This window comes from Calliopsis andreniformis, unplaced genomic scaffold (assembly GCF_051401765.1).
Source record: "Calliopsis andreniformis isolate RMS-2024a unplaced genomic scaffold, iyCalAndr_principal scaffold0022, whole genome shotgun sequence".
NCBI lineage: Eukaryota > Metazoa > Arthropoda > Insecta > Hymenoptera > Andrenidae > Calliopsis > Calliopsis andreniformis.
The window spans coordinates 12650620-12668442 of NW_027480432.1; the positions used below are offsets into that span (position 1 = coordinate 12650620).

The 17823-nt window shown below is 32.0% G+C and overlaps 1 protein-coding gene across 2 annotated transcripts in view; it reads right to left on the reverse strand.

Moving 5' to 3' along the window:
- Positions 1 to 2467: 2467 nt before the first annotated feature.
- Positions 2468 to 17823, reverse strand: part of Ago1 (protein argonaute-1) — a 125956-nt gene continuing 110600 nt past the window's right edge. For both annotated transcript variants that reach the window (XM_076390736.1, XM_076390734.1), the window contains exons 10-12: positions 15527 to 15860; positions 15250 to 15449; positions 2468 to 4367 (exon numbers count right to left, since the gene is read on the reverse strand). In XM_076390736.1, coding sequence (XP_076246851.1) covers positions 4259 to 4367; positions 15250 to 15449; positions 15527 to 15860 — 643 coding nt within the window. In that variant the 3' untranslated portion in view covers positions 2468 to 4258. The remainder of the gene's footprint in view (positions 4368 to 15249; positions 15450 to 15526; positions 15861 to 17823) is intronic.

Below are 17823 nucleotides of genomic sequence, written 5' to 3' on the forward strand. Positions count from 1 at the left end.
AAAACACGTATAGCCAAGAAATTAAATACACGCTTGACAAGAAATTATACACAATAGATAGCTTAATCTATAAAGCGTTACTTTTACAATTGGCTTATTATTATCATTAATAATCATCATTACTCAATCTCACATCAATATGTATATTCGTGCGGTACTCATTGGTAGGTACAACGGATTCTCATTTAAAAACAGAAATATCTAAATAGTTATAGCACTACGATACTATATCATAAAACTTGAATTAATAATATAATGTGAACGTCGCCACTGATCTTATTTAAGAATCTGACATTTTTAAAGCTGACATTTTTGACATATAATTTCTTAAGCACTGTCGTATGATTTTTACAACTTAAATGAAGTAAACTTATGTTACGGTGATGTAAGCTGTTGATGTTCACATAAAGGAATTTTCCCCTTTGTGTCTGCGCAATAAAAAGGCAAGCAATGGTTGAAATTTCATATGGAAAGCGTACAGAAACGGCGCAAACGTAACATAGAACTTTCATCTTTCTCTATTTTACGAAACTACTAAATCTTTTCGCTTTATTCCTTAAATATTTACTCATATTTATTTATAACTTTGATGTGTTTTTATAAGCAATTACTTGCCCTTCCTGATAGTCGACCACTATCCTTTTGACATTAAAACATCATACGAGTTTCATTAAAACATATTTTTACCATAAACCTAGAAAATAGAATTTCCAAAAGTCGTACTATTCCTATATCAAGGTCTTTGGTGGCGTCTTACAAATCACTTACAAATACTAGAAGAAAGAGGATCGCCACTTCACTATGTAATTTTGTGCAGAGATGATCTTAATATGGAATTAGTGATGAATTACTAATACTGTGAAATGAATTAAACATCCAATCGCTTTCATAATTAATTATTTATCGAAATATAAGTCGCTTATTTCTTATATTAGTCTATGTATGGACTTTGCTTAAAAACGTTGAAGATTATGATTTCTTGGGAATAATAGATATTTGTTAAAGTTAAGACAGCTTACTAATTACAAAAATCGATCACCTGGAAATACAATTAATTACACTGTAATCTGTAAAGCTCTTTGAAATACAAGGATATTTGTCATCATTTTGTCCTTAGAATTATTACAGAATACATGTGTACCATTACACAGTGTGTATGTGTACAAATATAAAAGTATCTTCCTTAGTTTAAAATATCTAGGACACATGGTAGGAAGTAAACTCTTCTGTTCGGTAAGTAGACCCGGTTACTTTATTACGCGCTAAGTTAATTGCATAAACCCGTTTCCTCGAAAGTTTAATCGCTATTCCCTTGTTTCCATTCTAAACGCATCAGATATAAATTTTGTATGCATCTTGCATCTATTATCAGTACATAGTATCCAAAGAAACGTTAGAAAAATTTATCTATGAATTCCATATTTTACTCACCATGTGTTAATTATTGAATGAGGAAATGATTTATGGGCAATTTACTGAGGTATATTTACAAATGGAGGCTAATTTTTTGTGGACGTTGGAAAATATCAAGTATTAGTCCAGAATTTTAAAAAGAACGTCACACCAACAATCCATTTAGGCAGAGAAAAATGAACAATTGAATGAAAATGAAGCATCAGGGTTATTACTGATCATTGAATTCATAAATATTTTCTCTGTTTCAGTACTTGCACATCGATTACATGTACATTAGATAACATGTTCACAACATATGAAGTGCATTAATTTCTAAAACATCTGTATGACCTCATTCAAATTCCAATTCGTTCATAATTCGTTTATAATTACATTCTGTAGCCGTACACTCCTTTCCCTTATAATTCCTAAAACAAACGATGCAATTTTCTTGTCTCTTCATCTTGAAGTTCTTGAACTTTTTTTTTGGTCTACAACTTTTACTACTTGCAATCTGTAAACGTACTCCTTCACTGTTATCTAAAACTGATTCACTTGCAAAACTACTGCAATACGCAACAGTAATTATACTCCAAAGACGTCATCGATGTTCAAACAATAGCTAACGAATCATCTAATTTTTCAAGAAGTCCTATTAACTAAATATTGAATGTTGTAAATAGGTGACATTCTAAATTACAGACTTAAATTTACAACTAGAATAAATATTAATTATTGGTAGATTAAGGTCCTTTTTATACTTTCCAAGATAATATTAACCTTGTATTACTTGTAAATTTTAGTTTAGAATCATTAACACACAAAATTCTACCAATTTTACAGGTCATTGCAATCAGTATTGAAAATAACGCTGCATTTAAAGGAAAAAATTCTATTGTTTTTGCGTATTTCAAAATTTCCAATACGAATAAAATATCTTGACTCAAACTTTCTTTTAGTTTAATTATTCGTTAATCAATTTATGGATTCGAAAATTTAACGAAGTTTATTATTGTCATATTGTAAAATAGTAATTTCTTGTCTATTATACAAATTCCATTTTTGTTTCTTTCTTTATTCCAACATTACGCAACTACATTTGTTATATTCAGATGGTTTAATATTGCTTTATGTATAAGATTAAATTATAAATAAAAAATTGCACAAATTATATTTATATAATTACATTTATATATGAATTTTGTGTAAACTTGTATTAGCGTATTAATGATTCTAATGATACATAAGTTATTATGTATTAATTTGTGTAGCACGATGTCCAATAGGTATTAATAGATACACTTAATTTAAACCTCCTATTCAGTGGCTCTAAGATGCTGTTATTTATAAGGCTCTTACTAAGATTATTATGTTAATTACAATTATTGTTCCGTTTGAATAGAGTCTATTTGCGCTTATATCATGAACCATAAAAAATCGTTAAAATAAACTTTAAAGACCTTTTCTATATTTCTGATTTATTTTGCAATCACTGAATTATTCTTAGCCTATTCCAACCATTTCTTGCATTGATGGGTCTTTGTCATTAGCCCAGATCTAATGCCATGTGGGTTTAACATAAAGATAATTACTTTCGCTTTGATCACACCATACCTGACGTTGCTAGATATCAGATACACTATCTGTTCTTTTTATTGTTAGCGAATTGTTTCGAGCAATTTATGTATGATATGAATAGAGTGCTACCACAGTTCAAGCTGCATTATAAATTTTTTGATATAAACATATGTAATGTATATTGTGTCATTCACAAAAAATAATGCTAATAAAAGTAATCCAAGCAGAATTAAATTTTGAAAAATCTGATCCTTAATACCTTACGTCAATAATATCGAATTGTTTCGGTATAATAGGCTATACATCTATATAATAACAATAATTCCATTTATATATGTATATCCAAATTAATGTTTTAAGTATTTTAAGCAGTCCCAAAAAATGACATTAGATTTAGACAGAATTCAAGATTAGTTCATTCAGTAAATGTGGCACATATCATTTATGATACTAAAAATATTACATAACTTTGTGTTTTATTAACTTGCCACAACTTTGGATTTTACTATAACAAATTCCTAACTTATTTTGGCCATTTACTTGGAGACCTTGACAATTAAGCTTTTAATCATTCATATCCGCCTACTGACAATTCGTTACTTGATGTGGCCAATTTTTTAAATGCTTACAATAAATATAATAGATGTGATAAATATGCTATACATAAAAAATTCCATACGCATAATCGCAGATATACTTAAACATGACGTACATGCCAATTTCTTATAATTCCATAACTTAGAAACCTAATTCCACTTTTTACGCATAAACAATAATAAAATAACAGTCTCACAAACGCGAGAATCATTTATGAATTCGATCTGTAGTGTCTTCTCATTTGTATTCTACATATACTTAAAAAAATAAGCGTAATATACATGGCAGCTAAATCGTTTGTTCAGTTGTTCATTTTTGTATGTGGTTGATAGTATGGAACCACTTACCAGTCAAGCTGCAATATGCCCTAATCTAATCCAAAACATGATTAGTTAAAAGCACCTTTTTAAAACCTACATCTTAAAAAGTTTAAGAAGTCCATCCAGAACCTATCCAACAATATGTTAAATAAAACATATAAGAATAAGAACAAAACATGGTTCAACACAATATTGCTTGACGCAACGTAGGTGTTGGGCAGACTTATTTGATTTCAAAAGTAAGCAAAAAAATTGACCACTCAAGAAAACCGCCTAGCATTTAAGTCTAGAAATATCCACATGCAAGCTATGATGACTATTATTCTGTGGTATAAGTTGCATGTGCATGAGAAAAATTTAAAACAAAATTATGCGAAGTACATAACCCGCTTTGTGTTTGCATGAACTGTGATAGCCCTTGCCATTGCACCTGGAGTTCTGTCGTCACTACAGCCAGATTGATGAGATCCTTCTCCACTGAAACATAAACATTAAATATTTACTTACATATTTTCATCATTAAAAACAACAAGTTATAATTTTAGCAAACTTAAAATACTATTTTTCGTAGTATGAAAAATGTCCCTGTAAATTCCCTGTGAAAGGGACAACGATCTAACTATCGTTAGGGTCATTCCACGCGAAATTGGGCACGTTTCGGAGCAAGTTCTTGTAATTTGCTCAAATTTGAATATGTTGTAGTCTTTAACGATATTTAAACGTACCCCAAAGGATTTTTCAAAATTTTGAAAATTGTCGATTTTACAGCTGTTTGAAGTTAAGTGCTACCTTTTTCTTAAAAAATTATAGCTATTGAACTAGTAAGCAGATGGAGATGAGCTCTACGGTGCTTATAGAGAAAACATTGAAGTTTGTAAAAAAAATTATTTCATTTAAAAAAACTTGTTTTTTAATCATCTTTTTTGCAATTATTTTAAACAAATGCAGGTTTTTAAGATGATGCGCGATTTTAAAAATCTGAAAAAAAAGGAGAATATAGTTTGATCCTTCCCCTTGATGGACAAACTTTCAAAAAGATTGACATTTTAAAATTGGCCCTGTGAAAATTGCCGAAAGTTGACGCTGCGTCGAGTCGCACTGCTGTGGCGGGCGCGTCGTCGCTAGCAGCCTACTCGACTCCAGCGGGCGAACGTGCGTTATTATTTGGAATCAAGGCGACTTCACCCAACATTACTCTACATTATCTCCGAGCATTTGCAAGGTTTAATGCAATCAATAAATATTGGTAACTCAATCTTCGTCTTATTCTTGAAAACATAAATATAATCTCTTAAATCCTAGCTTTCATTTCGAAGATTTTGGTATTAATGCAGAATGGCACTTTTTGCAACTTCACATGGCAAAAATGAATGTGAACTTGTCAATAAGTATCATTGACAAAGAGTGAGTTACCAATATTTGTCGCCTTGATCGCAAATAATAACGCACGTTCGCCCGCTGGAGTTGAGTAGGCTGCCAGCGACGACGCGCCCGCCACAGCAGTGCGACTCGACGCAGCGTCAACTTTCAGCAATTTTCACAGGGCCAATTTTAAAATGTCCATCTTTTTGAAAGTTTGTCCATCAAGGGGAGGGATCAAACTATATTCTCCTTTTTTTTCAGATTTTTAAAATCGCGCATCATTTTAAAAACCTGCATTTGTTTAAAATAATTGCAAAAAAGATGATTAAAAAACAAGTTTTTTTAAATGAAATAATTTTTTTTACAAACTTCAATGTTTTCTCTATAAGCACCGTAAAGCTCATCTCCATCTGCTTACTAGTTCAATAGCTATAATTTTTAAAAAAAAAGGTAGCACTTAACTTCAAACAGCTGTAAAATCGACAATTTTCAAAATTTTGAAAAATCCTTTAGGGTACGTTTAAATATCGTTAAAGACTACAACATATTCAAATTTGAGCAAATTACAAGAACTTGCTCCGAAACGTGCCCGATTTCGTGTGGAATGACCCGTTAGATAAAGATAACTATGCGTCTGATTTAGATTTATCCACTGTTACTATATTAGGGAAACACGGTTAAATATAAACTAATGAAATAACTTTCCGCGTAAATAGTATTAACTACTTTTTACAATTTACACGAGTTTTCCACGTGAAAGAAATGCTAGAGGTGGATATACAAGGAATAATTAGTGCTGACGGAAGTTCTTGATCACGTCAAAGCAGTGAAAGATATTACTATTATACGTATTTTTGATTTAACTTTATTTGAAAGAATTAGAAACCTTTGACTCCTTCTTTATATTCTCTGATAGCATTCGACGAGTAGCATCCATAATAGTATATTGTGCAACTAGTGCGCGAAACGGGTAATTTTCGATGAGTGTACAATTTGTTACCCAAGCGAAGCGAGCACACCTGTTACACATACTATTTTTTGAAACAAAGTCTCAGAAATTCGATTTCTCGTGCCTATGTAGCGTGAGCGAAATAATGATTTAGAAAATCACCCGTTGCACAATGTAGTATTACCTTTAGAGAATTCACCACTTAAAAAGTTATGCGTGTATACTAACTTAATGTTTTTAGCATACTTTGCGGATTTTCTTTTGACACCATATTTTATTCTTTTATGTATTCTTTGCCCAATAAACGCAAGCGCTAACTAAAAATACGCACGTTGGTAACGCCCATTTAGGTCAGGTCAAGATCCATTTGACTGTATAGTAGAACTCCATTTATTCAAACTGATCGGGAAACAAGACGATTCGGGTAATAGGAGGCCACAGATTATCCCTTCCACTACTATTTCTTCTTTCGTATAAAACAATTTTAATTGCAATAATTCTATGTTTTAAATAACATATTATGTATGGAGTTATACTGCACAGATGTATCACACGTATTTTATTTAACTGAATTTGGGTTGAGTTTGGGCTACATTTTCATTAAAGCAACCAATAGTAGCCATCATACACTATCCAAGCGGATCAATAAGATTACGGATAAAAGCTAATATAGTGTCAAAGTAATGTGTCAAATATGTTAAAAACAGTGATCATTAGTTGTACATACAGTGCTGTGTATTGTGCAAAAGTTTTAGACCATCGTACGAGGTCTTTTTTGCAATAAAATTTTATGTTAATGAAATAAATATGGTGCGTAATTGTAATATTTTGTTAGGTTACTATTTTAGGTCAGCTATACCAGTGGGAAAAACATTGGAAAATACAGTGGCAAAAGGATTTATGACATTTCATTGCATTCCGTTGGAGTCATTTCTTGAGCACTCTTAGTTCTCAGGTACAAGTGCTAGCTGGACACATTTTTATAACTGGTATTTCATTTGTGTTTTAACATTCAACTTCCAAACACGTGTAGTATATGTTTATGTCTGGCATAACATTACTGAGAGAATGTCATAAAAGCTTCAAAATAACGAGTGCAATAACAAAAATATCAATAGCAGACAGATATCGGATTATTACTTTTTATCAAGAAGAACTAACTTAAAGAGAATTTGTCAAAAGTGTAAATTTTTCAAAGGTGGCAATTCAGAATATGATAAAGAAATTTAATGAAACTGGATCAGTTGAAAATAACAAACGGTGCGGAAGGACAAAAAAAGTAAAGTAATGAGAACTTTTTAAAACTACAATTATTGTGTTTTCAGATGAGATTTTTAGTTGAACTGTCGGAAGATTTCAGCAAGCTACCGGAATTTTGAATAATGTCTCAACAGTTTGACAAATTCTTCTATCGGCGATAAGAGGGTGCGTTGTTATAAAAAAAACTATTGTTTCGGAAAGAGAACAAGTAAAAATGACTATAACTTGCTCGAAAACATTGTAATTGGCAATTGGAAGATTAGAAAGAACTCTTATGAACGGACGAATAGTTCGAACTTTTTGGTAGTAATAGAAGTCAATATATACAGAGATGTAAAGGAAGAGCATATCAACAAGCATGTTTGAACCTAACAGGAAAACATGGTGATGGGTGGACAATGATTTGGGGGTGTATTTTTTGATGAAAAATTAACAGCTGCACGGGACTTGGAGATTCAGACTGCACCAGTATGCACCATCTGGGCAACGACTAAATTATTGAAAAATTGTACGAAAATTGTACAAGAGAAGAGTCATCGCTGCCATCAAGACAAAAGGAAGCAACACAAAATATTAAAGTTTCTTTCAAATTATTACAAACGAAAAAGTAGCGATTCTATATGAAAAAATAAGTTGAAAATATAGAATAAACTTGTTAAAAATGTATTTCGTTTGAAAGAAAATTGGTTTAAAATTTTTTCTGAATTCGTATACACCGAAGAACAGACATAGGCGCTTGCGGAACATGCTGAGATAAGAAAAATGTGTCGTTGCTTTCCGTAGGCAGACTTAATTTTTAAGATATCCCCAAATAACGGCAGGTCTCAATACAGGAAACTCTTCATATAAGTTAACGTCTTACATTAATAAGTCTCCCATTATACGAATAAATAATCCATGTTCTTTCCAATTATCCTGATATTTTCTACATCTGGACTGTTAATTTAAAGGACTATTTTAGAAAATCAAATAATGCATCTCGGAATAGCCCGTAAGTGCCATCTGCACTTCGATGTAAACAAACTTAAAGCCCTTTCACATTGTCCGATTTTCGTCGACTGAGTGAAAAACAAATGTTGACTGATTATATACATATATGTATGAACAAATATTATTTTCATGTGTATAAACAAATTGAACATATGACATAACACTGTACAAGAAAAAATGGGACCATCGGCCGACAAATAAATTTACCGTGAATATTTTTTCATATAATCCGGCGATTAGCCGGCTACAAGCATGGCAAAATAAGAATTTAATGTTCGAACTGAACACTGAAGCAATTATAGGTAAACGAATAGAAAAAAGTAATAATATCGATGAGACGTTATCTGCAGTAGACTCAGAACCGCACTTGTAGCAAAAGTAACAGAATTTATAGAATTTATGAACAAACATTACTACAATTTGCAATAAAGACTAGCAATACATGAAGTACAAAAGTCAGAGAACCTATTCTATAGAATGTACTACAAAAGAATTCTACTAAACACTTGCAGATCAAGTGACACAACAGGTTTAGCTTTATCATATACTAGTGCGTTAAATTATATTATGTTTTCATGTTTAGTTATGTATTATTAAACTGTGTTTCTTTTTTTGTTGTATTGCGTTGTGTGAAATATCCAATAAGCCATTAAATATACGAATAACATTTGTGTATATACGTATAATAAATTGTTCTGTTAATATTTAAAAATTTTGTTCGAAAAAACATTTAAAAATAGAATGTAAAACTCAATATAAGAAGCAAATTATATTAAATGTCTGAAAAAATATATTCTGCACATGTATGTTATATAACTCTGAACTGTCGTAAGTATATTAACGATTATTCTCGTGCCTCAATAACAAACAGAAATAAATTGTAATATAATAATCATAGCTATCTTGAACATGTAACCATAATAGTTCAAGGCACGTATATTATAGTTTCTGCTGCTTTATTCCTTCTTAGAATTTTCTTAATGTTTAAGAAAGAAATTAGCCCTTTTTAAATTCGTCTACAAAATATAAGTTATATATACTTAAGTTCAAATTGAAAACTGTTTCACAAGCCTGTTTAATACTAAACTAATTTTGTTTTACCAGCTTAGGAAGGCGAATATGAGCTATAGGCCGGCCGTACATTGACACGCACACGACGCAGTATAGGCAGCACAAGTGTGGTAACGAAAGAGAGCGCGCATAATTATAATTAGAAGAAAGTCCAGCATACTGCAAACAAAAATCTGCGCTGTCCTACGCTGCGTTTGCGTCTCAATGTGCGGTCGGCCTTACTCTCTCGCTCTTGAAACGCTCTGTTCATGTTCAAGTCGACGACAAGCGGCAAGTGCCACACGATCTTCTCGATTGCCTACAATACCTACTACATAGTACAACTGGGACGGAAGTGATTTTACATGTAAAAATAAACCGAAAATAAAAACAAAATTTTTGTATAAGAAGTTTAGTTATCCAGAAAATTGAATTCCAAGATTCGTCTTATATGCGTGTACTTGACTATATACACGTTTCATATATGTTTATTAATAATTTTATTATGTTTCATTTATATTACTGAATATATTGCTGAAACTGTCGTTCTTGTTAATTACGGTATTTTGATGTTTTAATTTTTCAAACGCTAAGCTATTTATGGAGCCATGTGAAAGAAATAATGTACAGAGAAAGCAGTCTAAATCTTCTGCAGTTGACACAAATAATACAGGCTTTATCGAAATTAAAGTATTATAGCACCCTAACATCAATCTGCAATTCTCTATTTCGAAGAGTAAAGATTTGTATGCCATCAACAAGAATGGCACTTTCAACAATTTATTCTGTAATGTAAATATAGAACAATATAATTATTAATAAATATATTATCAATACTTGTCATGGCATTAACACTTCTTATTTTTTCGTCTACAAGGTGTATCATGTATAAGCTTCAATATTTTAAGAAGTAGTAAGATAAGAACTCAATTGGATCACAAAATGTCGTATCGTGTAGTGTCCAACCTGCTTTCGTTTTGTCGTGAAAATGCCTTATGTTCTGAAACGAAGAGTAGCTTGTGCAAATCAGTGAAACAAACACATTGAAAAACGCTATTGACTTAGAACATTCAGTTGCTTCAGAATATTGTGTTTATTTCGTAAGGCCCTTAACACGTGTTAAGACCCTCACATATACAAGTCCTTTAATGGGACTCCTACTGTAAAACGGTCCCTGTTTCTTAGGTTACTAGACCACCTTAACCGTTTGAATGCTGAAGAATTTTCTTGTATATATGTTAAACGTGTGGAGATGTTTTAGCACAAGACAAGACACTCAAACGGTTAAGGTAAGATTTCCTATACGTGGATAACACTGCGGCCTAAGTCCGCGTCCAACGCACACATTATGAAGACGATGAGAAAACAAATGCAATAGGTAATATGTACATTGAAAAGCGGCGTGTACGTTTGGACGTAGACGCAGGCCGCAACATCAGACGTGTACAAGAAATCCCGCCTTTAAAAAGCTACCTGCCAGCAGTCTTTTGGTCTACACTTCATTTGCGTGTCTTACGTACGTTCTTTTCAAGCATGTCGAATATTTAAAACTTTATAGATGTTAAACCGTAAGAGATACAACAAAATATATTAAGACTTTTTTCTTCTATTGTTCTTCCCGAATGTGTATGTAAAATTACAAAATCTTCTGATTATTACTTTACCGTATAGACAATATAGACGGTATTGTACCGTATAGACAAAGCGAAGCTAGGTCGGACACTACGTCAAAGCTTAGAGATAGTTAAGTGCACGTATACTAAACGAATTCTTTATTTTCGGTTTATTGTTACATGTAGAATCACCTCTTTCCAATTGTTCGACCCTATATATAGACTTACTTTAATTTAATTGTTTATAAAAAAATACGTATTGGCACGAAATATACCACAGAATGGTTTTTAGACTCATCCCTTAAAATTTTGTAAAAATCTTTGTGTATTTCACCAAAGTGTTTCCTTCCGAGTCGGAAAATAAAAATTTCTGGGATATCGAAAAAATCGTGTGTGGCTCGTATCGCTTGCCCATGACTGAGACCTGAGCGTTTCAAGCTTCTTACCAAATAACTCCAAAGCTATTTGAAGTGCCGGGCTCACGTAAGTACTGTCGTGTCTCAACAATATCTCTCGGAACGACTTTTCGCGGGACTTCTTGTGGGGCATGAATGATCTACGCGGATGGTCCAGTAGTGTGAGTAGTGAAAAGAGAAATTCTCAATAACTCGCGTTCCAATTTGGCCTAATTGTGTCCTAATTAAGTGCCGCCATGTACGCACCAGCCCAACTAAATTTGACACGTTTTTTCACTCTGTTTCATCAATAACCTAGCAAAAAGCACTGCTGAGATGGGAATACACTTTATGGTTTTATTTCTCATTGAATCAATACAAAATACATCTTAGTTTTTAGCTAGATATCCCTGTTAGAGTGCTCTAGTATTGATTTCGTTCAGAATACTTTCTAAATTAGATAATCGTTGCTTTTTACTCCACTTTGTAACACTCATATTACTAAATATCAACATAGTCTCACTAAACCTCGACCAGAGCGTTTTGCATTGAATCCTCCCTCTTTTGAATCAGCTTTTTCCCAACTCAAAATCTAATATAAAGATGAAACGAGTATTCCAGTACAGCCATATTTTTTCCTAATTTTGTACGTATTGTCGCCTACCTGTCATGTTCGAATCTATTCCCTTAATGCACATGTGTTTTGAAGCAGATAAACGCTAAACAATAAAAACTTCAGTAGGATCAAACATTCACTTTTGTATATTACACTTTTTACACTGTTATTCGATACCATAAAAACATTTCCAGTAAGATACCTGATATAATGCAAATGATATAAAATACGAATTAATCTAAACTTTTGTAACAGTGTGCGATAGATACCTATTTTTACGAAACAAACAAAATGCATACTATAGATGAGCTAAAAACAGCATCAAAATGGAAATATCATTCCCGAAATTCGTGTGCTGATCAGTAGTAGAAAGCTAAAATAGTACTTTTATAACACGTTTAATATTTGCTATTTTAAGAAGATTATTCAAGAGAGTTGGATGATTGTCGTCAATATTCTATAATTGCATAATATGATAAAAGAAAGGCCCCAAAGTCTAATTTCTCCTATGCCCAATCCCTGATTTATTTCGCTAAATATGTGTTGCACTCAAGTAATAATTAATGGCATAACTACTTCAAAATCGTGCCACATGGCAGTGAAATCATATACATTCGTTTGTTATTTAGCATTAGTGAGTGATGTGTTCATTTCCATTTTTGTAATTCGTGGAAGTGTTTGATTGTGTGTTCTTCTCTTCGATATAATTTGATTTCTAAATTGTTAAATATTTAAACTTTTAGCTATTTCTTAAAGGTTACAATAAACGATTATATGTTTCCAGAACAATTCTCTTTTTCTAAGTCGCGGATCACCATATGTTTATAACCAACAATGGAACACCGCGAAGTGTAAATCTCCAATTTTGATGGAACTTGACAGGTTTGTAGAATAGCTGAAAATATTCGACCCGTAACCGTCCAGACCGTCCCAAAGTGGTAGGCAGAAACCATATTTCTGTCTGATATCTCGGAGGTCATTGAATATAGAATAAAAACTTTAAATTAGTCAATTACGTATTTCGAAACGAATCCATTTGTGCATACAGTTTTTGAAAATATCTATTTGTTTAATAAATATACTCAATGATATATTTATTATAATTTTTAGGGTAAAATGATGTAATCAAGTTTTTCACTAATTTATATGTGGATACTGTAGACTAAAACATAATGCATGGATATTTTAGAATTTTTAATCTTTATATTGTAAAAGAAATAATTGCGTTTCTATAGTAATTATCTAGTGTAAAGGAGGAAGCTCAGATGACGCTAATCTCGACACATGTTGTCAAAGACACTCTTCTAAGTAACCCCTACGAGGTTTCATCCATCGCTTATGATTTGTTAAACAGTTGTTAACAAAAAATGTTTGATAAATATACCGTTTACTTAGTTCTAATACTAACATGCAAAATAATGAAATAGGTGTTGAAATATAGTTTAACCCCTCTCCGAAAATAAATTTGTTAAAATATCTTAAAATATTCTTGTGTGAAACCAAGCTATTCTAACCTGAGTTTAACCCGAGAGAGATTAGGTAGAGGCGCAGAAAAGGGCAGAGCCCTCCCACCGGTCGATGTATTTCATAAATATTTATTAATTAACACTTATAAAAACTAAAACGTCATTTTAACAAATAGGTTCGCTTGGAAAATGTTCTGTTTTTAATCATTAATAATTTTGTAAGGAATGATGGCTAAAACCTCTTAAAGGTTACGTAAGAGAGTGTCCTTAACCCTTCCACTTACAAGTTTCTTTTGTAACGTAATCCCCTTCGCTGCCGATCTGAAATGGTTTGGTTATCCCAAAGTGCCAACCACAAAGCTCTCAGATAGAGTGTGATCGGTTACTTGGAAAAAATCCTCATCACGCGTTATCGCATGATTGACAGCGAAGATATTGTAAAAAGTGCACGAGTCAGACTCCTTGAAAAAGGTGAACGAGTTAACACATGTCAATGTCAAGATTATTCGAGTTACTTCCCCTATACTGCATAATTCCAAAATGTAGGCGTATATGTAGATTCGTTTTTCATAATCAATACAAAGAAAAAACAAGGTTTACGCCTCCAATATTTTAAAAAATAAAAATATGTTTGCCACGATAGCGAAAATGAATCAGAGTTATGGTCGTCAACATTCTCTACTTTTAAAAAAGAATAACTGAAGCAAGTTAGATGACTGGACCCCCTTTCAATATTATATAATTTGTAATATTTTCCGATTTTATTAGAATCTATATTAATATCTAGCTTATGTAGAATGACTCATATACATTATGTTCACGCAGCTACAAAAACATTTTATATGACGACATGATACACAGACTACATAATTTTGTTCAAAACACCAGAGGAGAAAGAGGTGACAAACAAATTGTGTTAAAAACTATACAATTTAAATGTAATTTCAAACGTCAAAATAAGAAGAAAATAAAAAATAACGGAATTGCTTTTAAGCCTTTGTTTATCAAATGTACGTGTTCAAGAATTTCTGAAATCTGTCACGAAACATCTAATAGAGCAAGCAAAACAAGCCGCTGCAAAATTTATGGTACGAGTCAGACCATAGGAGAACACTGATTATCATAGTCAGATGAGTGTTGTATTCCTTCTTATGTCAATTACTACGACAGCTATTATTTTCTTAAGAAATCTACAGTTACTAAATGAAGGCTCACATCATATTACAAGATGCACGTAAGACCTCTAATTGATTTCAAAAACTTAATAAGCAAAAACCACATTGACGAAAACCATCTGAACCGGATGTTGTGTCAACTCAACTTTTTATATGACTCATCCAATCGAATCTCCGATATTGCTCGGAGTAATGCTCCTTATCGGGATGCCGATAATAAATCTCTCAAAGTGTATGTTAACCAGAGCGTAGAAAAAGATCAGACGTGCACTTAACGTGTTACCGGCAACAAACAATGCATATATAGAAGTCTACTAGTTCAGTAGTTTTTGTTTGGTTCAGGTTTTTATCCTTTTTTTTTCTTTTAAACGTATGTTAATACAATTCCATTCTAAATATATAATGAATATTTTCAGCGCTAAATCATTTTATTCAGATTAGATTTTGTACATGCAAAATAAAATCTTCTAATGAATTACTTACCTATCATGTTCCTTTTCTACTAAGTGATATCTGGCTCGGAATGCTACAAGATGAGCATAATATGCTGGTGCAGGTATACTAACGGACCTTGTACACCTAACATACGTATGACATAATTGATAAGTAAGAGACTGTAATTCATCACTTTCGAAGTGATTATCATCCCAAAGAACATGATAATGAGATGGTCGCGACGTGCCCTGTACAAAAAATAATCATATTATACAAAACAGAGCAAACGTACAATAATATTTGGATATAAATTTTGTAATCTTACCTGGATACCTTGATGACTACATAAATAGAAATCAAATTCAGTTGGATGCGTTATACAAATGTCAACCGTTGTACCCGCTGGTATGTTCCCACTTTTCCCACATTGTTCTCTCTTATCTGCGCAGAATAATCGTGTATGGTGCCTTTTTTGCACTACAATAAAGGTTACTCCGGGTTTATAATCAGCTTCAAGTTTAATACAAGCTTCACGAATGGCAGTCAACTCATGTTGCAAAACAGGTAAGAACTGGCCTTCTGAGACACCGTCACGATACAAAATTATCCTGTGTGGTTTATATCCTCCAGTACTTTTATAAAACCTAACAAGAAGTTCCCTTAAAAAGAAATAATACACCATTATTATTGATTAGAAATGCTTATCTTTTAAACTACATAGTATTTGAAAAGATATTATAAATAAGTCCATGGCAATACTCTTCTCGCATATTTGTCATAATTCCATAGTATTGCCAATTTTAAAGCATGTTTGTAGAAAAGTCAAAAAATGTTATTTATCATGTCAATGTGTTGATAAATGATGTTAAATAATGTGAATGGCAGTTATTTTTAGATAGGGGGTTCGTGTTAAATTCCCTGCATTGAAAAACCTTTTTCTTTTCATATTATACGTATAGAACTTGATTTTATCTATACAGTACATTCTTCGTACATGTTGCCAGGCTTTATTTTGTAAGTATTTACTATTATTAGTAAGTACCCACTACTTGACAGCACTATCTACCGGAATCAGTCAAACATGAAAAATGGCATTAGCATCTAGTAAATCACAAAAATGTTACTTATACAAGTAACTCTCGTAAAACATAGTTAATACGTATGGTTAAATGTAATATTTATGTATGAAATGAAAAGTATAGTACGTACGTAACTGTATGAATAGTATAAGATTACATTGCTTTTTATGATTGATTTGTTTACTACATTCAAAGTAAAACTCATAATGATACATATTATTTAATAAATCTTTTACGTCAAATATTACAAACTTGAAACAGTGTTTCTCAACTAATTGTCATTATAAATTTGAAAAATACGTTTCTTTTCTCTATCCTTTTATCAAACTTATAAATTGTGTTGGTAGCACCCCTCAACCCATCAAAACTTCATATTCTGTAATTCATTTCCATTCTTCTAAAATCGTTTAATATGAAAAGAAAGTACACTTTCATACTGTTATTCTTTCTAATTCAAGGAAACACTTATGAAATGAAATAAAAGAGAAACGATATGATATAGAAATTAACAAATATCTCTAGTTTATAAAAGTTAATACGTTCAATCACAATCAGTGCTTGATTTTAAATGGACAGAAAAGACGATGAATGTAATACGACTCTATGTATATGCACGTTCTTCACTTTCATTTTCTTACATTTTTTCTTCTCTATTCTTTATTTTCTTCTCTATTTATTATATTTTTTCTTCTATATTTATTTGTTTCACATAGTCCTTCTCTTCGACCTCGTTTCATTTTTTCTTAGGCTGCAGTTACAGTAAATACGTTTTCAGACGAACTGATATTCTGGCGACTATGCCTGAACCTGTCTCGCTTGTACAATAAATAGTTCGGACATTAGTTTATCAGAAAACGAATCTACTGTAAGCGCAGCTCTACTCGGTCTCATTGTTCGTCAAAGCTATCTTTTTCCTCGATTGCCTCTGTTATAAAAAAAGTACCAGTGGACTCAATGTGCTCGATGCTAATGCTTAAATAAACAATTGACTCAAGTTCAAAGAAGATGCGTTAATAATTGCCTATCTTTCCCGATTTCCCTGATTTTGACCGGTTTCGAATGCAGAACATATATAATGCTTAGAATTTACTGTATCATAATCTGTTTATATAAATTTATATAAATTTGAACGTACAGGTATACAGAATATCACAGATAACAGTACAGTCTGCTGGAGAGGTGGTAGTTCATGTAAAAAGAAACGAATGATCTCTACTTGACTTGGGGTTAAAGACATATCTGAAGAATAATTTCAGGACTATTATGTATAACAAACTTTTTGTTCATGTAAAAGAGACTTCACCTCTCCAATTTAAATTATATTGAAATATGTTGTCAGTATCAACACTCTGAACATTTTTTCTCTTTGATATAACTGCCACTCGGTTTTAGTTTTAAGTAGGAAAATTGAAACAGTTAATTTCTATTATTGCAATTTCGGTCGTCAAAGGGATGTTTTATATTTCACATTCTCATACACGTCATCTAATGCCAATCACTCACCTAACATTCCATACACAACACCCAGTGGTAATCGGATCAG